The following is a 26521-nucleotide window of genomic DNA, read 5'->3' as shown; positions in this document are numbered from 1 at the left end:
GGCTGAACATTGGTTAGAGCACCTGGTAAAAAGGCAAATAAGATCTGTGCTTGCCTGCTCCAAGGTAGCCTTCCTCAACTTGATGTCTTTGTGATGTTGTTAGACTCCAGATCCTATCAGCTTCAGCCAGCATGGCCAGTGGTCAGGCATGATGGGAGCTACAGTCCAATAACGTCTGGAGGGCATCAAGTTGGAGAATTTTGCTCCAAGGAGATCATGCAACTGTTTTACCACCCCACTTCTCCATTGGTTCCTCCACTCAGCTAACTGCCCTAACTTACCTATCTCAGCTATCCTCCAAGGAGCTCAAGGCAGCACATAGGATCTCTGCCATGTCATTATCCTCACAACAGCCCTGTGAGGTAGATTAGGGTGAAAGGTGGTACTGACCCAATGTCACCCAGTGAGATTCATGGCCTATCAAAGATGAACAAAACTCAAAAACACTGCACTATCTCCCTCCTTTAGAAGAAGGCAATGGTAAACCACCTCTGAACACAGCGTAGCATGGAATCCCTATTCATAGGGCCACCATAAGTCAGAATCAAGTTGAAGGCAGTCCATTTCCCTCCTTTAGCAGACAGGACCCTAGTTTTGACCCACAACAGGCAGGAAAGGGGGGGTGGCAAAAAGCCTGGAGGCAAAAGGCAGGTATCCTTACCCTTGGCCATCAATCAGAGCACTCAAACTGTTTTGGCCTGTGGGCACATGTGGCAATCTGAGAAACATGTGGGCACCACATAGTACCCATTTCACAGAAGAAAAATATGGCACTACTCAGATATTTCCCTCCAAAAAGGGAGAAGGCAAAACACCAACACACACCCTAAACAAAGAAAACACCAAGAAAGCAGGCAACGCTCCCCCTCAAAAAAACAGACAACCCCACCCCAACAATAAAAAAGCAATTCCTTCTTAAGTTTAATAAAACTACAAGGGGCAGGGGGGCTGGGCAGGTGCAAAGAGAGGTGTCTGAAGGTGCCATGGTGCCCAGAGGCACCATGTTGTGGACCCCAGATTTAATGTTACGTGTACAGCATCTGGGTCCTCCCAAGTATTCCTTCCTTCCTTCCTTCCTTCCCATCCCTCCCTCCCTCCCTCCATCGTGGCACTGCCTGTTGTTTTTCATTGAAGAGTGAAAGGAAGAGAAGGATCATCTTGTCTTCCAAGTCCCAGCCTCTATTTAGAGGAACTCATTTTGAAATGCCAGGATTAAAACTGGGAAACTTTAGACACTGTCGAAGCTCACAAATTGGTCGCTAGCCAGCCATTCTGGAAAAAACAGAGGAGCTGCCCTGGAACCAATGCCCAGATTCCAACTGGCTGGCCACATTACTTTACACGTAGTTCAAATGAGTTCCATCCTTGGGTCCATTTGGAAATGTTTGCTTTTCAAAAGTACTCCAAGAGCAGTGGAGGCTGGTGGCTTCAATGTCAGTGGGGCAACAAATCTGCTCTGGGCTTTAGTTTGAACTTTCAAGGAGCTGTCCAAGGTGATCAGTTCCTTGAAAGTTTGAACTAAAACCTGGAGTGGATTCATTGCCCCACTGAGAGTCACCAGTCTCCACTGCCCAACAGAGACTGAGATAGAGCGGCTGTTCTCCAGATTATAAACCAGTATGAAACTGGCCTATTCCCTGAAGGACTGATTTGGGGGAAAGAAAGAAACCTACCACCGCCACTCCAAATATCAACTGCTACAGCAGCCTTCCCCAACCTGGTGCCCTCCAGATGTTGTTGGACTCCAACTCCCCGGTCAGCATGGTCAGTGGTCAGGAATGATGGGGGTCCAACAGCATATGGAGGTGATAGAGCAACACTCCCATGTTTGTCTTCCTTTGCATTCAGTAAAGCAGGAGAATGAGATTGTTTCAGGTAGGTGAGATGTAAATATTGACAAACCTATCAAGCACAAAGTCTGGCATCCCAGCCTTAATTGCACACTTCCCTGTGGCCCAGTCGATTTAGTTAGGTGGTGAAGGTGTGACTGAAGGCATAGTTTGTTTTACAGTCTTTAAATTGTCAGAACCTTCAGGAAATACAGAGTGGTATTCTAGAATCAATACTAAGAGACAGGTATTTTTCACCTGCTGTGTGTATGTGTATTTGTGGTGTTTTTAAAAAAGAAAACCACCAGACACTAAAAAGGTTGTGCGGGGGGGGGGATACTACAACAGTTGACAGTCATTCTTACTAAATCCCTTTCACCGGGTATATTGACAGATGGCAGAGAATTACAGCTCCAAGAGTCAGGTAAACCAAGGGAGGTGTAATAAAATCCCAAAACCATCTGGGTCTAAGTCCAGGGAGAGATGGTGTTTGTGTTGAGATTGAAGTTTCAGTACAGTTTATATGACAGATAACAGACAGCATTGCCAATCTCAAGCCAATTCATCTTCCATGAGAGTGTGTGTGAGAAAAAAAGTATGTTTAGTGAAAACTACAAAACACCAGTTAAGCTAACAGGAGGCAAATGATAAGCCTTATGGGCTAGGGCTCTTTTCTGTTGCAGCAGTGACTGGAATTTTAAGATTAGCTTTGGTGAATCAATGCATCACCACAATCACCGACATTGAACAACTGGGATTATTCAGCACAGACAAAAGGAGGTACTACCTCACACAGTGCATAGTTAAAATGTGGAATTTGCTCCCACAAGGGGTAGTGATGGCCACTAACTTGGATGGCTTTAAAAGAGGATTAGACAAATTCATGGAGGGTAAGGCTGTCAGTGGCTACCAGCCACAATAGCTATGCTCCACCTCCATCGTTGGAGGCAGTATGACTCTGAATTCTAATTGCTGGGAATCACAGGTGGGGAGAACGCTGCTGCACTCAGCTTCTGCTTGTGGGCTTCCCAGAGGCATGTGGTTGGCTACTGTGAGAACAGGATGCTGGACTTGATAGACTTATAGCTTCATCCAGCAGAGCTCTTCTTATGCATATCCAATTTTTGCAGGTAGCAAAGAAACATTACATCTATAATGCAATTTTTAAAACACGACAAGGTAGGCTGTAATTATATCATGCTCCCATTTTATCACCTTTACAAAACAACTATACTAAAAAAAACCCATGTACCCTTTCCCCCATAGGTGCTCCAGCCTCTTCACTTTGCCTGTCCTTTCTACATCCTACAACACCCTTTTTAGCTCTACAATGCCTTTTTGAGATTGGCCAACCAGAATCACACACAGTATTTGAGATGTAGCTGCATCACAGATGTATAAAAAAGCACTATTATATGGGCAACAGTCCCTAGCATGGAATTCCATTTTTTTCCCACAGCACTGGCATACCGGGTTGACATTTTCTTTGAGCTATCCACTAGAAACCGAAGATCTATTTTTGGTTAGTTACCACCAGTTCAGACCCCATCAAAGTATGGTGAAGTTTAGGAATTTTTGCCCAGTTATATACACATTCTGCATTTGGTATTATGTTGTCTATTTACCCAATTTGGAGATATCCTTTTGGTATTCTTTGCAATTTTGTTTTTCTGAATAATCTGGTATCATCTACAAGCTTGGTCCCCCCATGGATCACCCTTAACCCAAGAATAATTTATAAACAAGTTTTGTAAAAACAAAAACACTAGTCCTTACTAGTGTTGAGGACTACTTGCACCCTTCCACCCCAGCAAGCAAAACAAAAGCAGCTCCTACTTTTCCTCCTGTATCACATTCTGCAATCCTCCAGCCATTTGCCCGGTTGAAACCCTGGTGACGGAGTGGAATAGGGAGATCACCAGGGCAATAGACTGGGTGGCCCCGAAACGTCCTCTCCCCCTGAATAGAACTCAGATTGCACCCTGGTATACAACACGGTTGCGAGGTCTGAGACAGGTGAGACGACTAGAGCGCCGGTGGCAGAAATCTCGTTCTGAAGATGATCGGACACTGGTTAGAGCAGCAATAGCTGCCTACCAGGTGGCAACAAAGGCAACAAAGAGGGACTTCTTTGCTGCCTCTATTGCGTCTGCATAGTGTTGTCCCAGGAAGTTGTTCCAAGTGGTCCGAAGCCTGGTCGGTCCAGTTGTGCAGGAACCTATGGAGCAGTCAAAAGCCTCCTGTGACATATTTGCAAAACACTTTGCCGATAAAATCAAGCATCTGAAGAGCACGATTCCGTACGCCTTGGATACAGGAAGTGGGCCAGAGTCGGCCAGTTGCATTCCGGTCCGATGGGATCGGTTTCAGCCTCTTCCCTTTGAGGAAGTGGACAAGGTGATCTCTACTGTGAGGCCAACCACTTGTCTGTTTGATCCTTGCCCCACGTGGCTCATTGTGGGCTGCAAAGAGAGACTGAGCAAAGGGATCAAGGCAGTGGTGAATGCTTCCTTGGAAGAGGGTGCTATGCCATTAGCCCTCAAGGGGGCAGTAATAAAGCCCATCTTAAAAAAGTCCTCCTTGGATCCCCAAGAGCTGAATAACTTCCGCCCAGTCTCTAATTTACCATTCTTGGGCAAGGTGATTGAGCGAGTGGTGGCCAAATAGTTACAGACACACTTGGAGGAAACAGACTATCTAGATACATTCCAATCGGGCTTCAGGACTGGACATGGAACTGAAACAGCCTTGGTCGCCCTGGTGGATGATATGAGGAGGGCGTTGGATAGGGGAGAATGTACATTCCTCGTCCTCCTGGATCTCTCAGCAGCTTTCGATACCGTCGACCACGGTATCCTTCTGGATCGCCTGGGGGGAATGGGAATAGGGGGCACTGTTTTGCGGTGGTTCCATTCCTATCTCTCAGACAGGCATCAACGGGTAGCATTGGGGGATGAGGTTTCAGACCCTTGGCCTCTCAATTGTGGAGTGCCACAGCGTTCTATCCTCTCCCCCATGCTATTTAACATCTATGTAAAGCCGCTGGGGGCCATCATCAGGAGATTTGGGCTGCAGTGTCACCAATATGCGGATGACACTCAGCTCTATCTCTCATTTAAGTCCTCACCAGAGTTGGCTGTGGATACCATTTCCAAGTGCCTGAGGTCCCTAAGTGAATGGATGGGAAGTAATATGCTGAAGCTGAACCCCGACAAGACCGAGATGCTGCTCATGGGAGATAAGAGAAGGTTAGGAGATATAGACCTGGTGTTTAATGGGGTAAGATTGCCCCTGAAGGACCAGGTCCACAGCCTCGGGGTCATTCTTGACTCCCAGCTGTCCTTGGAAGCTCAGGTTTCGGCAGTGAGCCGGGCAGCTTGGTATCAATTACATCCAATACAGAGGCTGCGACCCTACCTTCCTGTCCATCTGCTCCCACGGGTAGTACATGCCCTGGTCTCCTCTCGCTTAGACTACTGTAATGCGCTCTACGTTGGGTTACCCTTGAAAACGGTCCGGAAACTCCAGCTGGTACAGAATGCGGCGGCACATTTGATCAAAAACAGCCGTCACCGTGATCACATCACTCCGGTGTTAGAAGAACTACACTGGCTACCAGTTGTGTACCGGGCCCAATTCAAGGTGTTGGTGTTAACCTTTAAAGCCCTTTACGGTTTCGGACCAGTTTATCTGAAGGAGCGCCTCCAACATCACCAAATATGCTGCCTGACAAGATCAGCCATGCAAGACCTTCTCTCAGTCCCACCAGTTAAAACAGCTAGGCTGGTGCGGACCAGAGAGAGGGCATTCTCAATTGTGGCCCCCACCCTCTGGAACTCCCTGCCTTATGATCTTCGCCATGGCCCCTCCCTGGTAGGCTTCCGCCAAGCCTTAAAGACCTGGCTATTCAGGCAGGCATACAGGATTGCTGGGGTGGACTAGGGTTAGCTGTATAGATGGGCGGTTTTAGTTTTTCATCGACTGTTGTTCTGGTTAAATGTTGTATTTTTATCCTTTAATCTTTTTATGTACGTTGCCTAGAGTGGCCGTTGTCGCGGCCAGATGGGCGACTTAAAAATAACATTTATTATTATTTATTATTAGCCTTAAATTATTTCCATCTTCTTTATGTCTGTTTTGAAATCTCCAACTTTCATTCTGTTATAATCCATCATGTATTTTCAACTCCTTGTACTACTGTGAGGCCTCATGGCATTGGCCACCTCTACTTTATGAGCGTGTGCATTATTTTTTCACACACATACAGAAAGACAAAGCCCTCATATTGCTAATAATTTAAAGCAAGGTGAGGAACTTCAGGCTGGGGGCCAAATGTGCTCCTCCAAGCTTCTCTGTGTAGCCCTTGGGACTCTTTCCAGTGCACACACACACCCAGCCAACCCCCCCCCCCCCATTGGCCCTGCTTTCTACCCTCCATGAGAGTTTCTGCCTGTCTGGAACATGCCCTTGAACTGATCATGCTTCTTGCTTGGCTGGATGGAAGAGAGATGAGCATGTATGTGTGTCTGCTTAGAAACCAGCCTACTGTACCAGAGAGTCAAATTTACATCTGTTGCTTTACCTACTTTTGTGTCTCTCCCTGCCCACTGCTGGCATCTCGCTCCTCGGTCACCCAGAAGGGAACGAGGCCCACGGGCTGAAAAAGGTTCCCCAGCTCAGATTTCAAGCAAGCAGAGAAAGAAATGTATTAATTTACAGTAACATTACAGACAGATTAAAGCTTGGCAATAACAGCGTTCATAAATTGTTCCCTTCATTCAACATATTAATTTTAATCTCTATCTCATTTAATCTTTCTCTTCATTGCTTTTGCTACACACGGATATATTGTGAGCCAGCAAATTCATGAGCTGTTTTGTTGAAGGAGACATATACGTGGGCTACAAATGCAACCTCCTTACTTGGAAAACAGTTCTACTGAAATGAGTGGCATTCCCTTTGGAGCAAACATATTTAGGATTAAGGTGACTTTTAGAGGAGTTCAAGGAAGTCAGAAGAAGGGAGCTTTCTGCTGTTATGTACATTGCTTAAAAGTTCAGCTAAAGTTCATTTCCATTAGCATGTAGTGCATATATTCTAACACACTGCCCTTTGCTACATTATTTTTAAAATATCAGGACAAGCAAGTAATGCATTCATGTATTAGATATGATTGTAAACTGCACAGGGCTTTGGTAACCCTGCAGAGTTAGGGAAATTGTATACAACTTCCATACAGAGCTTGCCCTGATTAATAAGGGGAGAGACTTACTAACTTTCATATACTGGTAGGAGAAGCACACATAAATCAACCAGCTTGATTTGCACAGATTTCCTTCCTAACCTAGAAGGAAGTCTGTGAAATCAAGCTAGTTGATTTATGTGTGCTTCTCCTACCAGTATATGCAAGTTAGTCATAAACACATTATTGCTTTTCCTGGCCAAGGAGGAGGTACAAATGATAAAATTCCATTCCCCTCCCATTGTACTGGAGCTGAAGTTTTAATAAATCCTACTAACACTATGTATGTCCTGCCACTAACTAAGACAGGTATGGAGAACCTTTGGCTCTCCAGTTGTTGCTGAACTACTATAATTCCTTGCCATTCACCATGCTTGCTTGGGCTGATGGGAGTTGCAGTTCAGCAAGATCTGGAGGGCTAAAGGTTCTCCACATCCGAACTAAGGTTGTTTTTCAATGATAGGGCTAGAATAGGCCCATCAAAGCACATGCCTGGTAGATTTGAAGTAGGAAGAAGGAAGGGAAATGGGGAACAAGGATATACAAACACTAAGGCAAGATAGCCTTGCCTTAGTTCTGCATTCACTGGTTACCTTTCATATAGACTACTGTAATGCACTCTACATCAGCCTGCCCTTGAAGATGGTCCAGAAACTGCAGATAATGCAGAATGCAGCCACAAGAGTACTGGTTGGCATTTCTGTGAAGTTTCACACATACTCCCGGATCTGCACTGGCTGCCTATTTGTTAGCAGGCCCAATTAATGGTGGTATCATTAACATGTAAAGCATTCAATGGGACCTATGTATTTGATGAAGTGTCTCTCCCCATATCAACCCCTGAGATTGGTGGCTGGGGTGCTGCTTGCAGTTCTGAGTACAGCTCATTAAATGGGAACCTGGAGCAGGACCTTCTTTATGGTGGCATCCCAGTTATGGAATTCTCTCCCCTTGGAAGCATAGGTGGCTCTAACCATAATGGAATTTTGCCTCCTGGTGAAAACCTATGTTTTCTCATGCCTTTGGGGGCCATAGATTCTCCTGACTTAACCTTGTGTACTGTAGCATTGCTGTTTTATTATGGTTTTTTAAAATATTGTTTGCTGATATACAGAAAATGCTTTGGGGTCACTTTGTGACAAAGCGGTATACAAAAGTTATAAATAAAAATAAGTATAGCTAAACTTATGATAAAAATATGATTTAGGTTACAAGTAGGTAAGAAACTGATGGAGGAAAACTTTTAAAGAGGAAATGAGGGGAAAAAGAAATAATACTCATGAGAAAAGGAGAATCAATTTTCTATCAACTGATCCCTTTAAAAGTCGGAATTAACATCTGCACATCTTTGTTGTATACGTACATACATGCATACATATACATACACATATCTATATCTATATACACACACACACATATAATGGAGCAGCTACTTAATGTATGTTGGGAGATGCAGAGCATTGATGTCATGCTTCATATATTTTGATTTTGTTCCAGAATAATGACATTGGAAGACTATGGTCAACAAAATCAAACTTGTAGCACAATATGATTTGCAGTAGACCTACGAGCAATATTATCTTTGTATGTAAAGGATCTGATTTTACTAGTGGTTATGGAATTAACTCATTTGTTAACAACTGCTAGTATGGTAATAAAGGGGGGGCACTATTCTCCCCTATATTAAAAGGCTGAATAATAAGAGTGTGGGAACTGGCTCTTTTGGTAAAATTAATAGTGTAAGAGCTAGGGATGGCAACTTGATTATTTACTTAAACGTTGAGCAGCTTTGACATGTATTGGTGTAATAATACTCAATAAAATGTTCAACCACTGGAACTGGAAACAAATTAAACAACAGTAATTGGTATATATATGTTATTTTGTTTTGTGTCCACTCCTAAATGTGCTTATTATATATTTGTGGTAAAAACAACAATAAAGCTTTAGACTGAGATTGTCAGTTTCTGACTCATCATTATATAAAAGCAGGTATCTAAATAAACCACACAGAAAGCCATTGCTGGTAAATTATTTCATAAAACCTGTGTGCAGAATTCTTACAATTCTTCCTCTGGCAAAACACAGGTTCACACACATTCTTGATTGCAGAAAGATTCTAACAAGATTTCCCAATTATGTAGACAGGGTATATATCTGAGTCTAATAGATGGAACAATTCAGAAGAGATGTGGGTCAAAAAAATCTAATCTATCAGCCTTGTTTCCCATTGCAACATTTTCATTCATTTCCACCTTGTAGTGGAAGGGTGGATAGAAGTAGAATATTAATGTTAATATGCTTAGTAATTCTGCCTCTGCCATTACCAAACTTATGATACACTTAAGAGGTGAAAAAAACATAAGTACAAGGGAGAGGATTGTAAACACCGACTGCAGAGTTCTGCAGAAGATTCTATCCCCCCAGAGCCTTCCCTGCCCTTTGATTCTAGTCAGATGGGGAGAAAACTGCTCAAAGCAGCAAAGTGCAAGTTTTGCATCCCTCCCCTGCACACACCATCCACATCTGGAGAGCCTTAGGTTAGCCACCCCTGCTATGAGAAAAGGTTATAGATGAAGTAATCACTTGCCCAGTCATTTGACATTACTAAGCAGTGCTTTAGTTAGTCGGAGTTCTGTATCTTCTAGTTTACTGTACTTCACATAATGAAACTAAAAGGTCCGTTTTGAATTTCACTCCAACTTCTATTTTTTTTGTTATTTATAGCCAAAATTTTGCTCCTTCTTTGCAATTCCCAATGCAGTGCCAAAATACCATATGGCAAAGAGAACCAAAAATTCTGAAAGCATATTTATATGTTCTCAAGTAGTTTGTGTGATGGCAAGTCAGTATATACTTATTAAATGACTCATGTAGCTTGAGTAATAAATGTATGACTAAGGTATTCAAGTAGTCATTCACTTTCTTTCCCAAAACCATGCAAAATTGGATAAAGCCATAATGCTACTTAAAGCTGAACTCTCTAGTTTTGCAAAACAACGATTTGGCCTACGGGCATTTCTTTTTCAGAGCAACTGGCTTTGGGCAGAGGAGTCATGGTGTCTTGTAAATAACCCTAGCCAGGGCTCACCATGAGTTGGCTGACTCAACAAACACACCCACGTGTTTCCCTAGAAGCTGGCAATGTACCATTATCACATTTACCCAATTACATCATGGTAATTCAAGGTTATTTAGCTAAACAAGGTTAAAGAAAGTGTTTCTACTACTAATATTAGGTTACTCCTACTTCTTTCCATGGCCTACTCTTAAACTGATCTGACCCTGTAAGACAAGATGAAATAAACGTTTGCCCTTCTTCGTAATAAAAATAGCACCGGATATCAACATTAACTGTGTGTTTTATTACACTTTACTTCCAAGGTTAACCAGGTACAAGGAATACTTTTCTTTCACTGCTGCAATGTGACAATGTAGATTCAACTGTCATAATAGTTACAATTCTAGAACAGGCAAATTTCTGGACATGGAAGGTAAGCTTATCTTCAGTAGCACATCTACAGCTATGGTAAAGCAACATATTGCAACAGCAAGTTTCTGCTTCCAATCATCCATCTGCAGGTTACCTTTCGCATGTGACTTTCTTCAGAGGTATAAAACTTGTATATTTTACTTGCTCAAGCAAAACAATAGATGTTGTATTTCAGTATAGGATTTTATTTATCCCAATCTTCCTCCCAAGGTAGAAGTAGTAAATAATAATCATGGCAAAGTTTTTCCTAGTTTTGATATACAGTGATATAAACTTAATGATTGTTCAATCCACTCTGCTTCAGTTAGTTATATTAAGGAAGTCAACGTTATAATGAATCCATTCTTAGAACAGCCAACAATATTGTTTTTGAACATACCAGTAATTCAAGAGGTGAAGCTGAACAGTACTGGAACAATACAAAACTCTTAAGATTCAATTTTTTAATTTATACAAAACAAAAACAAATTTTAGAGTAATAATGGACAATCTAATATCTTTGCTTCCAGCTTGCATTCCATAACACTTCTCTGTTCAATTTACAGTCCAATCCCAGACCGCAGCATCAGTAGAAGCTATGAAGTTTCCATCTTGTAGCCATGTTTTTCTAATTCAGCTCTGTAAAGCAAACCCCGCCCGCAGGCAAATGGTTTAAATCATGCAAAATGCTAGACACTGGATTTCTTATGAGATTAGAAACAATTGATGGCATCCAGACTAAGTTAGTTCCCACTGAAAAACAATGAGATCCAAGTGGAACTAAGTGTCAACCTAACATGTATATAATCTCTCAAAACATATTCCAATTATTCTTCCTCTTGCTTCTGTAACAAAACTAGTACTCTGATGAAAAGTCTGTGTAATATAAAATCCTGTATACTTTGGGTTGGATCCAGACTAAGTTACCTGCACTCCATTCCCACTGAAACGAGTTCATTCAAACTGGAAGCCTATACTCATTTATCAACCTCACGATTGCACTGTCAGTCATAACTAACTTTCACATTGATTTAAATGGGACCCAGGTTCAACTAACATAGTCTGGATCCAATCTGCTATGTTTATCATACCTTCACTCACACCAATTAATAGTAAAAGGTCAATGTAAAGAGTTCTTCTCAGGAGAAGAGTTCATTCTCCTATGCTACTTCCTTCACAACTTTTCTCTCCCCTCTATCTGTTGTTGTACCCTGTTCATTCCAGCCTATGTATAATGTTCTGTGTCAATGGCGTAGGCAACTCTCCGTCTTCTCTGCCTGGAACAGCCACTTGTTCCTTGAGGCCAAAGGGAAGCAGACATTGTCCTTTCTCTGTATACAACTTATGTGTATTATGTTGACTGCATGCTTGGCAATCTCAGAACAGGAGATCTTTTTTTGTAGACAAGTAAGGAAAACACATGAAGCAATTGAAATATGGCCCAATCATCACATGCTTTCCCCTCCTCCTCATGCATCGGACATGGTTTTTCAATTTTGGCTGTTTTGTAGATATGTGCTATAACCAAGTCTTGCAATTAACTTAAAACTGCTTTTTTCAGACTGACAATAAGCAACAGCAATATGGTTACATCTCAAAATTCAGCTAGAAATAGTGAGTTTAGCCCATTTAGAGTTTCTAGTACCTCAACTACGGAAAATACTAGTCGATATTTCATCTATTTTATTATGTGCACAATGTGTCTAAACACTGGTAAAGTGACAAAACTTAAAGCCACTGCTAATGTGTTCTTCTTATAAAACCAAGTTCCATGTTGAGTATGGTAACCAGCTACCAAATGTGCTTTCGTCCAGCTCTGTCAGATCTTACTCTTTTTGAGGAAGTTCTAGCCTGCACACTTTTATTGGTATGTACAGAAAACTTTCAATTGACCTTAACTGATTGGAGAAATCATCTTCCACATTGTCATCATCCCAGTTGTCCTCCCATACATGTGCATCTTCATCTTCGTCTAAACCTGCCCAATCTGAAAACAAGACACAAAACAAGCTGTTTCAGTAATCTAAATGTCAGAAGGCTTCATTCCTCTTTAAGGATACAATGCACAGCAGAATGTAATTTCATTCAGCTCTCCTGTAAAGACATAGTATTTACTGCAGCTCATGCAGTAATACTAATATTGATTAATGGCCAAGTTAAAAATTGAAAGAGTACAGTGGATATAACATCTATTTGTTGATTCTACCACTTCCCTAGCATTTCCATACACTTTATAAGATGATAAAGCTCTATTGGTATGGAAAGATATTATTTTAACAGTTAGGTTTGGACCAAAGCCAAGAATCATGGTTTGTAAATGCATGATTGAAGTCAAATGATAGAAGCACTTCACAGACTGATCGCCTTAAAATGTCTGTCTGGTAATTTCTGGTCACAGGTATTCCAAATATGTTCCAAGGTAGAAGAAATGAGTAAGGTGAGCCAGTATCAGACAACCCAGACAACATGATGGTGTGAGGAAATGAGGCAAAGAGATAAGAGAGCAGCAAACTAGATGCTGTCTGATCAAATATCAGGTACTAACGCAGGAAGCTAAAAAAAGAGATTGGATTAGGGAAAGGGCCCAGAGTTCTGGCCTACTAGCAAGGAGCTGTGGTCAGTTCCTATTCAGGCCCTTAAACTCCCTGGATAGTGCTTCAATACCAGTTGGGACTCTGATACCAGGGAATTTTAAAACTGACATGTGAATATGTTGCACATCAGATTTCATCATCATTGCAATACAAGTGGGAGCTCAAGCTATTAAGGCATATGTTTTTTTCCTGACAGACTTTCATACCATTGGCACAAACACATAAGGTTTGAGACATACAATGACAGAGGCTGCAATCACAGACCAATGTCATAAGCTTTATTGCTTATAGCCAAAGGCCATTACAATGTATTCAAAGAAGAATTCAATACAGTAAAATTATTTTAAAAAAATAAAATTATAATATAGAGCTCAGCTTTTAGGCGTTCCATTTTAGGCCAACCTTTAGGAAAATCAAGTCCTAAAATTATGAAGATTAAGAATTATGATTTTCAATACAGAAAAAAACACATCTTCTTAGCTGCCAGTGCGAATCGGGTTATCATATGCATAATATTCGGCTGGTTGCCTGCTAGTAGTCCTACTACAACTTCCTGTGGCATTTGATCTGAGTACATCTAAAGAATGAATGACGGGTTTTTCCCCCAGCAAACAGAGAATTATACCGTCAATCTGATTATAACCAGATACACATTTCCATTCTGTAACTGGAATACCAAGGTATTGTCCTTCAAGGTATGAGGGCATCTGCAGAAATCTAAGTTCTGTGAAAGCCCTACGAAGCTGCAAGGTCAGTGACTCAAGATAATGTGCCCCTGAGTGATTAGTCTTGAGCTGAGGATACCAAACAGAAAAATGTGCACCAACAATGACTGCCATCTCTTTGCTGGCACAACGATTGAAGATCCAATTCCTAAGAGCATGAGGACTAAGACGTAGATTTTTTCCATGGCAAGATTAAAGGCCTTTAGCTTATCTTGACACTGCTGTGCCCATCGACACTGCTGTGCCCAGCCTCCAAACCTTAGTTGCTGTAACTAACATAACCTGGTCAAAGAATGGTGCTCCATATAATCTATGCCAGTATCTGAGGTATGACAAGTCAATTCTGGCTGCAATTGATGGCAGCCCCAACTCAGCCCTAAAACAGGCAGATGGAGATCCTGAGGAGAGCCCCAATGTCTGTCTCATGAATTTATTTATTTATTTATTGAATTAATTAATTTATACCCTGCCTTTCTTTTCATGATAGAAACCCAAGGTGGCTTACATATGGTTCCACACCTGACCTTGCTAGCTTCAGCAGGGTGCTGGCCTCATGTGCCTTTAGACCATAGCTTGGGAAGAACATTGATTACAGTCTTGGCTCCATCCCCTCAAATTTCTGCCTTGTATAACATTTGGGCTACAAGTTTAACATTAAAGACCTTAAGAGCAGAGTTTTCCAGCTGGCTCCATCCTAACTGTCCAATAGACCTGGAACTCCATAAGCTGCCCAAATTTGGCTAGCATCCTTTTAAGACCTATTTTATTCAGAGACATCAATACCAAATCATCATCATAAAGCAATACTGATATTTTATGATTTCCAACTGAAGGGGGGGAAGGAAGCCATTCTGGGAATGTTAATATACAAGGTGAGTAAGAAGGGAGCCACTCTATAGCCTTGTTCCACTCCCCAATTTATACGGATAGCTTGTGAAAAGACACCTTGTAAACCAGCTTTAACCTGTACTGAGTTATCTTGATGCAATTTCTGAATAAACCAGATTAGTTTTTTATCAATATTTGACGTGACGAATTTATGCAATAGCTGCTCCTTGTCTACTAGGTCAAAAGTTGATGAGAAGCCAATAAAGGCTGTTAAGATGAACTTATTTGGGCCCTTACTATACTTAAAAATTAGGTGGTGCAATGCATACAATGTACCATTCGTAATTCAGCAATATGAGAACATTGGTCAGGGGTCTGATTACTTTTGCAAGGCACTGTAAGCCAGATCAACAGTACTTCTGCCCTTCCTGAAGCCCATTTCACAGACCAATGTGTTGCTGTACATTTCTAATGCTGTCTCTCAGGGCATAACAATATTTTCCTTCTGATTACCAAAGTAAAAACTGGCTTTTCAAATACATTTCTGATCTCTAGAACTCCAGCTCAAGAAGAAATAAAAACCAGCCTTGTGCTTAAACAATACTGTGACAACTTGATGCAAAAACACAGTGACTATGCTATGACAGTTCACTAGCTTTGCAGCCAAAATATTGTAAGTTTCACATTTAGGTGGTGTTTTTCAAAAGGTATAACCTGTGAGCATTTCAGGGCTTAAGCATTCTAATTTACCATACAGCATACTGAACTTTCATGTACAAAAACATCTGAATCCAGTTAATCCATCGATGATTCTGAAACACACAAAGGGCCAAGGCAGACAATAATATATGCCTCCTGCAACCATGGTTAGGAGTTGAAGAGCCAGCCTTGTGATGAGCAGATTCCCATCTTACAGCCAATTTTCTCCCTAGAGTAAATACTCATCACTCCACATAATCAAGGCTGAGGAGTCTGTTGATGCTTATGTTAATGTTACCAGAATGAAAACATACATACTTGGAAAAAGGAATAGAAAAACCCAGTGTATTTAAATATATCTCTGATGTTTTTAATCTATGTTATAAATTTTGTCCATTGCATGTTTTTATTTTCTGGATGGTGCTTTGAGACCCATATGTGCTGAAAAGCAGGGTATAATTTTTTTAAAATAAAACTAATAAATGGAATTAACGGAACTTACTGCCTAACATGCTTTTATCTGAAGTGCAGACGTGCTTAAATTGAAGAAGTCTGATTTAACTGAGTTATTGACCAAGCTTTTTACAACTTCATTACTATCATATTAACACACAAAATGAAGTCATCGGAAACAAGGCAAACTATACTCCAACTGTAGAGTATTATTTCATTTAACATCACAAAATCCTGATCTAACAGATCAATCTTTGTTGAAACACTAAACATAGGAATACTACACATAACTTGTAACATATCCTTATTTCAGTACCTCAAATTATATGGATAACTAGTATCTTTATAGCTACCATATTTTTTGAGAGCAGTGCATTTATTAAAATAAGATTCATTTCAAGTAAATATATACAGGCTTGGGGTGAAAGACATGCTTACAAAAATTAACACATTGTTTGGTGTAAAGAGCAAAACCTAAAGCGCATCCAATTGTGGCAGAATGTTACACAGCAGCTTCCCTCCTCCATCCTCAAACACTCCAAACAATTGGTTTGCACATAAACTTCTGTGCAACTGGCAGCATTTTGAAAATTAGTTGATCTAACAGTGGCACCACCTTGCTCTGTGTTCCCTTCAAATCATGCTTGCTGCACTATACATCTTCACACAAAAATGGGACAAAAAGCATGTAACTATAGATTATTCATGTAGCTAAAGGATGTTATTTGTATCATGCAAATATAAAATCATCATCCAGTGGTATTACTGTCCTTTCACCAGATAAAATGGAAAAAAAAATAGCACTACAGGGATTTGAAAGTACAAAAACTAATGTTTTTATGAATTGGGTACAATATGCCAAAGTTACAAAGAACTATTTGTATAACTAGTTAAGTTCTTCTATACTTAGAGCCAAAACATACTTTTGCTCTGCAATACCCAAGTAACCTATTTTTTACACCTTGTACGATTTCCAAAAATATTTAGAAAGTGATGAATCCTCCTACACATATGTTAAAAGAGTACATGCAATACTGTGTCACAATGGAATGCTTAACAAAAATAGAACAAATTGATTTCAGATGGTTGAATTTGGATGGCAGGAATAAAATCACCCTTGAAATGTGGGGTGCTTATAAAAACATTGTTTGTAGAATGTATTTCCCTCATACATCAATATAATTTTGCATTGTGAAAATATGCAACTGGAAGGTACACTTCTTAAGTTTTTTTAAATAGAATTATTTTTCAAGATGATATTTAAACTATACTAGAAGATAGCCATACTATTGTTATTGATACTTATCACTCTTTCAACTAGAATCCTGAAACAGATGACAAATCTGCAGTTTGAGAGTGTTATATGAAAAACTTTGCACTTCTCATAATCTGCAAATGCAATATGGATCCATTAAAACAAAATGAGAACAATACTGATTGTAGTGTACTATGCACTAGAAAGTATAACAAAGTTCAAATACAAAGCAGAAATGCTTTAAGAAGTAATACTTCTAATAAATTATGTAAAACAGAACCACTTTACTTTTTTTATCCAGTATGCAGTTTTGCTAACCTATACAATAATAGGGAAGCCTCAGGTAAGGTCAGAAGTATCAGGTTTTTGCACAGTCCTGCCATTTCATTTATCAAAAAGAGCAACAACAGATCATCAGCAACAACAAATCAACCAATATTATTCAAATATAAATGAAACATAATAAACATAACATTTGGAGGGCTCTTAATGTTGTAGCCTGTTTTAGGGGGTGGGCTGTTCCACTACTGTTATATTTATGTCTTTTAATTTTTTGTTTTGTTTAAGTTTTTATACTGATTTCAACTTTTTCATTGATTGTAAGTTGCTTTGGGTTCACATTTGTGAATAAAAGTGTCTAACAAATGTAAAACAGTAAAGAAACATAATCACAGTTTCCAAATACTTAATTTTGTGTGATAATTCACTAAGTATTGAGGCCCCTTGTTCCAGAGACTGACAAAAAAATTGGAAGCATGTCATATTTAAATCAACAAAGGTTACTTCCAAGTAAACCTTGTTACTAATAGCAATAGTAAATGTGGGCTCTGAAAATGTGGGTAGTCACCACAGTGACTACTTTTAACACACCTGCCCTTCTTTCCATCACATTTGCTCATGAAGGATCCTTTCTTTGGCATTTGACCGGCTGAAAGATCTTGCTCCCACCGACCAACGGCACCCAACAAGCAGTAAAAGATAAGGCCTGGCACATCTTTGTTTAGCTCATATTGTACCAGTGGGGCAAAACATAAGAACGTAAGAAATAGCTGGTAGATCAGGCCAATGGCCATCTAGTCCAGCATGCTGTTCTCCCAGTGGCCAACCAGATACTTATGGGAAGCCCACAAATCTACCTTTAAATCTGCCAAAACCTAGCTAGCCAGCTGTTGCGCCTCAAACCTACCCATGTGTTGCTATAACTGGATGGTTCTTATTTTGGGAGGAAGGTGGAACCCGCCTCGCCAGAGATGGCCTTCACCTCTTTCCAGAGAAGGGGAAATGATGCGGATGTATGTGGCTGGATGAGAGCGAGAACGAGCCCGCAGAAGGTCAAGCTCGAAAGGGAGAAGACACACAAGTAGGTGTGGGTTGGGGAATGAGGTCCCGAAGTTGCAGCGCAGTCCTAAGCATTCTCACTTGGAAGCAGCAAGCCTCACTGAGGATTGGGCCTGTCGCGTGGAAGCAGCGCGCGCACGCCTGCCTGTTCGGGGCCTGGTTTCGAGCCTCCACCTAAACCTCCCCATATCACGGCCAATAACGCACAGTCACAATTCTCTCAATCCCGACTCGTCCCCGCTCGCCACCATGGGCCGCGCCCCGCGTTTCCTCTCGTCTCTCAGGGCTACCTTCGGCTGGGAATTCCTCGAACTCGTCGTCCTCCTCTAGAAGCCCCAAATCGACAGGCTGTTTTTTCTCCGACATCATTGCCCCTCGGCTCGCTCCCGCCGCTCTAGAGCCCTCCAATGGCTCCCGCTCTACTGCTCCCCGCTGGGAATGCCGGGATAGTGACGGAACTGGCCGGATCGTGAGCGAACAAAAGCGCATGCGCCCCCCGCGCGAGCTGCCGCTCTTGCCACTGCAGCTCGCGAGCACATAGTGGCGTCATTCTCCTCCCCCACGTGTGCTTATTCCAGCTCTGGTTTCCTCAGTGCAGTGTCTCTAGTCTCCCGCTTGTTCTTTGTGCGGTTACCTCAGCGGGACTGCACGCGTGAAGGCTTGACATCCCCCCCTTTTTAAGAGGGCAGAAATACTGCGGAAAATGCGCCAGGAAGAAAGCATACAATAACTGTTGAATAGCCACTCAATAAACTAGTCTCTTCATGCTGCATTTGTATTTTTTTATTTATTTGTCTCATTTTTATCCCGCCTTCCCACCAAGGAATGCAGAGAGGTGTACAAGGCTGTTCACCCTCCCCGTTTTCATCATCACAACAACCCTGTGAGGTAGGGTTAGGTTGAGAGATGCTGACTAGCTCACCTCAACATCTTCCAAGTGAATTTCATGGCTGAGTGGGGATTTGAACCTGAGTCTCTCCAGTCTTAGCTCCATACAGTCTTAAACATTACACTGCTTTTTTACAATCATTTCTATCTTGCCTTTTAACTTTGTGAGGTTACAATGCAGCTTCTGACCAGAAGTAGCATAACTATAACATCATAAAAGCACATTGGTCTCAGTCCAAACTAAGTTACTTGTATTTAGTTCTCATTTAACATGAAGTTCAATGGGACCTAATAGGGTATAAATGGCAATTATTGGGATCCACTTCAATCTGCTTCAAGCCTAGTTTTGGCACTGAGATGCCTTTGGTTGCTCTGGTTGATGGCTTATAATGGTAGTGCAGCCCTGTTGCTGCTCCTTGATCTTTTGACAGCTTCTGATACAGTTCAAATGGTATCCTCCTAAAGTGGTTTTGTGGGTTGGAGCCACCACGGTGATCTAGTACTTCAATTCCTGTTTCTAGAGAGCAACATTGGAAGGTTTGTGCTCGGCCCCATGGTGGTTGTGTTGTCCAACATGGTTCCATTTTGTCAGCAAGCATCTCTATGAAGCCATTTAGACCGTCATTGGGATGTGGAGCTCTGTGTCATCACTATATGCAAATGACATCCAGTTATATCTCTACCAGAGCTGGAGACTCTATGGTTCTCCAGGTGTTGTTGGACTCCTAACTCCCATCAGCCCCATCTAGCATGGGCAGTGGTCAGAGGTTATTGGAGTTGTAGTCCAACAGTAACTGAAAGCCCACAGATTCTTCAGCCCTGCTCTATACCATCTAACTAGATGAAGCTAGGGTGCAGCTGGATGAAGGTAAACTGAAGCTGCATCCTACTACAATAGATGCACTGTTGGTGGCAGTTCCTGTTTCCTGATATTGGAAGTTCAGTCTGTTCTAGGCAGAGCTGCACTCTCCATGAAGGTACAGATAGTCTAGGGGGCTTCTGGATCCAACACAGTCACCTGAGGCATAGGTGACTTTACTGCCAAGGAGTGCCTACTTCCAGCTGTGACTGGTTCCCCAGCTACAGATTGAGGAGGCCTGGCAACAGTTTTGCATGCCCTAGTAATTGCTCTATGTAGAAAGTGGTCCAGAAACTGCAGCTACTGCAGAATGTAGCCACCAAATTTATGTGCGATCTCATATAACACCTACGTTGCAGGACCTTCACTAGCTACCTATATGTTTCTGGGCCCAATTTAAGGTGTTAGTATTAACATAGCAGTTGCTTGTTTTTATTATAATTTGAACTTTTTGTAGTTTAATTGTGTTTTATGGATTTTAAGTGCTATGTTATTGTGTTAGTATGTTTGAAACCACTATGTGGTCACATAGTGATGAAAAGCAGTCTGTATGGTAGATAAATAGACCTTTTCAAACACAGTGCCCCAGTTTAATTGCAAATTGGATTGACTGGATTGGATTGAAATTGGAATGTGCCCCCCTTCCTTCTAATGTATTGTCATATACGCTCATTTTTCTCTTTCCAGCTTTAGAATAAAACGGCTCCTGTATTTTTAATAATTGTATAGAATATGGGATTTTGACAAGTTACACTGAAATACTACACCTACCAAAATACATTCTCATGCATGGTTATTAAAGATAAAAAACCCTTTCCTCCCTTGTATTTGGTTATCCCTTTTCCATTCTCTCTTTTTAAAAAGAAACCTGATCAACAACCAATTTTCTGCTACTGATGTGACTCAATAGGTCAGATTGTAACAAAAATGTGGTCTTGACACATTAGCTGAAAAGCAATATACTAGAATGTAACTGCTGTACAAGTACCTGTTTATGTATCCAATCCACAAATCACAGTAAAGCAAAACATTTTCCTTGCCGTTTCTTCTCCATCATCCCACATAACTAAATTCTCTGGGTTGTTTTTTTTTTTGGCATGGCAAAATAAACTTGTATTGCCAAAATATATGGGAATAAAGGATGGTTTCAGGTGACCTATTGACAATAGCCAGACCAGACGGCAGATTTGCAACACCATCCCTCTTAGAGATGTTCTGGTCCCCAGAGCTTTTTGTGCAGGACAATCCTAAGCATTTTTGCTCAGAAGTACTGAGTTCAATGGGACTTACTCCTCAGTAAGTGTGTTTAGGTTGGCTTACAGCCTCAAAGGGCATACAATTTCCACTTGTATTTTGGGTTCATTTCCACCTTCCAATATCCACTTTTGAAGTGGTCCATTGTGGAAAACCATACTGACTGCCTCAGCATTTGCAGTAGTTTGAGGCAGAGCTTAAGTTTTGTTTATGATTACTTAATTTTTTTAATAATCTACATAAAATATAATGCTTCCATCCTTTTTCTTAACCAGGAGAGGCTAAAAGGCTGGTGGAAGATTCAATTATTCCCTGCTGGATTTTGTGGATTGCTGACAAAGTTCTTCCTTATTTGCAACAGGCAGCCTGTAGGGCATGTGTTTAAGAGGATGCCTTCACCCTATGTTAACGTTTCTTTAATTTGTTTTATTGCTTTTAACATTAGTTTACAAAGGAGTTTACAATATAAAAAAGGGGGAGCAGTAAGGAACACCCTTGTAATATTAAAGAATAGAATAGAATAGATAAAGAAAAATGAAATCACCAGAATTAAAACACATACAAAAGAAGGATCTCCCAAGATGAGAAAATGCTTTGTCTTTGTTTTTGCTAACCTTCTTAATTACAACTTTAAAAAGAAGCCCATTCTTGTTCAAATCCATTAAAACTTTTTGCCTTTTTCTTTATCCTTAAATTCCAAGATATCTCGCTTAGTGTTGCAAAATCCCACTTTTTTTCTGTGAATATGTGAAGTACAGCAACAAAAAGCTACAAAAATAATTATGGAACAATGGCACTGACTCTTCTGCAGAATAGTTTCCAATGGACATGAGGAGTGTCTCAGTTTGCACAAGATAAAACAGTGGGAAGTGAAATATATTCTACCAAATTCTAGGTGTGCTCTATGTTTTTAATTGACCATGCCCTCCTTTCCTTAAGTAGAGTAGTTTAAGCATAACAGGCTGAAAACATGCATCTTGTGCAGGCCAAGTTTGTTTTTTCCAACAGCTAGAGTCATTGCTTCATTAGCAACATAATGTAATCAGTCTGATTTTACATCAAACTGCAGTTTCAGATTCAACTGTTAATGCGCTTAAAATAGAAATAGAGCATAACCTCCAGTTTGGAACACAAAAGGCTATCTTCACCATCATATGACACTGACCAATACAAAGGCTTTGAAATTAATAAATTTGACACAGATTTCTAGGATGAATAATGAGAGTAATATAATTTTCTAGGTTAGATTCTCTGTAGAAACAGTAGTAACACAGAAAAGAAGCAAAGTAAGAACACCAACAAACATACAAAAATGTAATTCTCCATCATTGGAGCTGGCAGGTATTACCACCATTCACCATATGCTCAGAGGCACATTTTACCAAATTCTTCCAAGCTACATGGGAAGTGGATTGGACTGTGAAAGACCAACCCAAATTGTGTTTGCATTTTTACAAATTTGTAGGGCAGTACAATATCTCAGAGAGGAGTTCAGGTCTCCTGCTCCCCTGGTGCATTCACTATAGCTGCCCAATTTCCCTGCTTTTAAAAGTTTGATAGAAATATCTGTTGGTTATAGGTACATTCTTAAACTGCAAGGTTTTTTGCCTATTAGTGAATTTTTATTTTGGCTTCTGCAATAGCACTGCTAGCAAGGGAGCATGAGCTAAATCTGCACAAGATGTTAGCAACAGAAGAGGTTATCAAATGTCAAATATATCTATAGCTGTATCACTCTCACTTTTCATAAATGTATTCTACAGTTACAAAACCAGAGGGTAACTGATTGGATTTGGTCAGCTACTTGCAGTGCCTGCAGCGAGTCAGATTTATCACTTTAAAATGAAGTTGGATTCTGCAGGAGTTTGCTGAATTGGAGCACTGAAGAAAAGAAGCATATTTTGTGAAAACTTTCTATATGTCTCAAGGCACTTACAACGAACGCCTGCTACAGAAATAAGGAAGACTATCTGTACAATTTCATACAGAAACACACCATGCACTTTCCTGTGCAGCACACAGTATATATTTTGTTTCTTACTGAAATTATTATTCACTCATTAAGCTGAATGGAATCTCAGGGCTGATAACCGTACAGGACCAGCTGTGTATGTTGAGAACCAGTGGAGGCTGCTCCATTAGGGCAAAGGGGCACTGCCCACCAACCCCAGTCTGCTCTTAGCCATCCCTCATCTGCCTGTTGTCTTACAACCAGTCTAAATGGGTGACACTGCCTATCAGCTTCCCCCATAGTTTCAGTGTTGCCCTTGCAGAACTTGGCAGGAATGAGGATGGGGACAAAACCAGAATTAGTTGGCTCTGCCTGGCATTGGCTGTGGTTGTGCACCTAATGTTGCTCTTCTTGCTTTCCGCTCTACCAGTCCCAATGGGTACCAGCTGCCACTGTTGAGAACCAAAGACAAGACAGTTTTGTCTGATAAAACGGAAATATTAGATCTGTGCACAAACATGAAGCATAAGGGACCTGTCATAGGGTATTGGAAATGGAAATGGACTGCCTTCAAGTTGATTCCAGGTGATGGCAACCCTATGGATAGGGTTTTCATGGTAAGCGGTATTCAGAGGGGGTTTACCATTGCCTGCCTCTGAGGCTGAGGGGCAGTGACTGGCCCAGGGGTCACCCAGTGAGCTTCATGGCTGTGTGGGGATTCGAACCCTGGTCTCTCAGGTCCTAGTGCAACACTCTAACCACTATACCACACCGGCTCTCATGACAGGATATTAACACATGAAATTTCTTATTATATATATAAAAGTGGGAAGGTAGTGTAAATACTCCAAAAGATACCTTGAAACTATGGTTCATATTTCACTAGCAGCCTCATAACATTGCTCAGGAATTCTAGGAACCAAAAATTCAGTGCAGTTTTGAAATCAGTGATTAAAATCAGTGCAGCTTTGAAAGGTTCAGTCTGCCATCTTAATTCAAAATGGTATCCAACTGTATTCAAACATAGATGAAAATCTATTCCTTGATCTCAGGAACCATTGTGCAAACTTTGGTTATGCTTTCTTAAGAGGAATCCAAATGTGTAGTGAACCAACAATCAACTCTCCAAAATATATTTATTATTTATATTTATTTTATAAATATATTTGTATACCACTCTTTCATTAAAAACATCAGAGCAGTTTACAACATTCAAAACAACCACACCATACAATAAAAACATTAAAAAAACAAAAACAAAGGTCAACTATTGCAAAAAGGCATCTTCTTAATTGCCTGCATGAGCCTGGGAGAACATAAAGGTTTTCAGCAGGCGTTTAAAAGTTAAAACAAAATGCGCCTGCTGAATCTCTGTTGGCAGAGCATTCCAGAAAACTGGCTGATGACACTGAAGGTTTGATTTCATGTCAATGTTAAATGAGTCTTGCCAACTAAAGAGATGACCAAGGCTGCTCCTGCAGGTGATCTCAGTTGTCAAGTTGGTATATAAGGGTTTGAGTGGTCCCTAAGATACCCTTCACCTAAATTGTTCAGGGCTTTGTAAATTAATAAAATATTCACTGATAGGCAAAAAGCCTTGCAGTTTAAAAAAAGTACCTGTAACCAACAGATATTTCTATCAAACTTTAAAAAGCAGGGAAATTGGACAGCTATAGTGAATGCAGCAGGGGAGCAGGAAACCTGACCTCTCTGAGATATTGTACTGCCCTACATATTTGTAAAAATGCAAACAAAATTTGGGTTGGTCTTTCACAGTCCAATCCACTTCCCGTGTAACTTGGAAGAATTTGGTAACGTGCTTCTGAGCATATGGTGAGTGGTGGCAACACCTGCGATCAGCCCAAATAATAGAAACGACATGTGCTGTGCTGATATTGTTTTAGCACATCTCCTGCTCCCCTGGTGCATTCACTATAGCTGCCCAATTTCCCTGCTTTTTAAACTTTGATAGAAATATCTGTGGACTATAGGTACGTTCTTAAACCATAAGATTTTTTTTGCCTATTAGTGAATCTCTCTGCTTTTTAATCCGGGAGGTAAGAAATGGGATCCTGTGCAAGTTTGCTGAGAATGGATTGATAATTTGCATGCTTATTGAGTTCAGTGGGATTGACTCCTCTGCAATCATGCTTAGGATAGGTGAAACTGACCACAGGAAGTGGGGAGGGGAAGAGGAGGAGGGAGGAGAGGAAGGGCAGAGGGGAGGAGGGGGATGGGAGCACACAAGAGGGAGGAGGACAGGGAAAGGGGAGGGGGAGGGAGGGGCAATGGAAGGAGGAGGGAAGGGGCAAGAGGGACAGGATAGGAGAGAGGAGAAGGGGAGGGTTTGATAATTTGCAAACTTTTTGAGTTCAATAGGATTTATTTCTGTGCAATCATGTTTAGGATAGGTGAAACTGACCTGGGGGAGGGGAGGAGATTGGGTGGGTGGTCACTGGGCAGAGGGGAAGCCCCTTTCCTTTCAAAAAGGAAAACATTGTGCAGTGGCATCACTAGGGTTGGTGTCACCCTGTGCAGTAACTCCTTGGCGAGCCCCCAAATGTTCTGCTGAGTGCGTGCACGCACACAAGACCAGCCACCCATGCCCCTGGGAGGGTGCGCGCCAGAGGGGCACCCAGCCGGAGAAGCAGGCCTGGGAATGCCGGCGCGCCTCCCTTGCCCTGCCGACACTGCTCCCAGTCTCGCCCGCCCGCCCGCCTGCCTCTGAGGAGGAGTTGGCTGCTCCGATGCCGACCCAGAGCACTTCTTGGCTCCTTTGCTGGGCAACAGCGTGGGTGCCCTGCCCCGTGACAGGGCGGCTCTGGGTGTCACCTGGGTGCGGTCCGCACTCACCGCACCCCGCTAGTGACACCACTACATTGTGAACAGTATCATTGCTTTTCAGCATTTTCCCCACCTTCATATTCTACAGCAGGAACATGTAGCCTCCCACTCAAATTTAAACCAAAGCTGTCCCTGGGCACATCCACACCAGACCTTTATTTCACTTTAGACAGTATTGGCTTCCCCAAAGAATCCTGGGAAGTGTAGTTAGTGAAGGGTGCTGAGAGTTGCTAGGAGATGCTCTGTTCCCCTCACAGAGCTTCAGTCAGAGTGGCTGACTCTGGCTACTG

The 26521-nt window shown here is 41.4% G+C and overlaps 1 protein-coding gene across 1 annotated transcript; it reads right to left on the bottom strand.

Annotated features, from left to right (window-relative positions):
• Nucleotides 1–10415: 10415 nt before the first annotated feature.
• Nucleotides 10416–18889, bottom strand: SEM1 (SEM1 26S proteasome subunit). The gene is made up of 3 exons (XM_061587158.1): nucleotides 18726–18889; nucleotides 12437–12530; nucleotides 10416–11182 (listed from the first exon to the last, which is right to left on the bottom strand). Exons 1-3 carry the CDS (start codon nucleotides 18802–18804, stop codon nucleotides 11140–11142), a joined length of 216 nt encoding a protein of 71 aa, XP_061443142.1. The 5' UTR covers nucleotides 18805–18889; the 3' UTR covers nucleotides 10416–11139.
• Nucleotides 18890–26521: the final 7632 nt, after the last annotated feature.

The sequence above is a fragment of the Rhineura floridana genome, chromosome 10, assembly GCF_030035675.1.
Source record: "Rhineura floridana isolate rRhiFlo1 chromosome 10, rRhiFlo1.hap2, whole genome shotgun sequence".
Classification (NCBI taxonomy): domain Eukaryota; kingdom Metazoa; phylum Chordata; class Lepidosauria; order Squamata; family Rhineuridae; genus Rhineura; species Rhineura floridana.
This window is presented reverse-complemented; position numbering and strand designations above follow the sequence as displayed.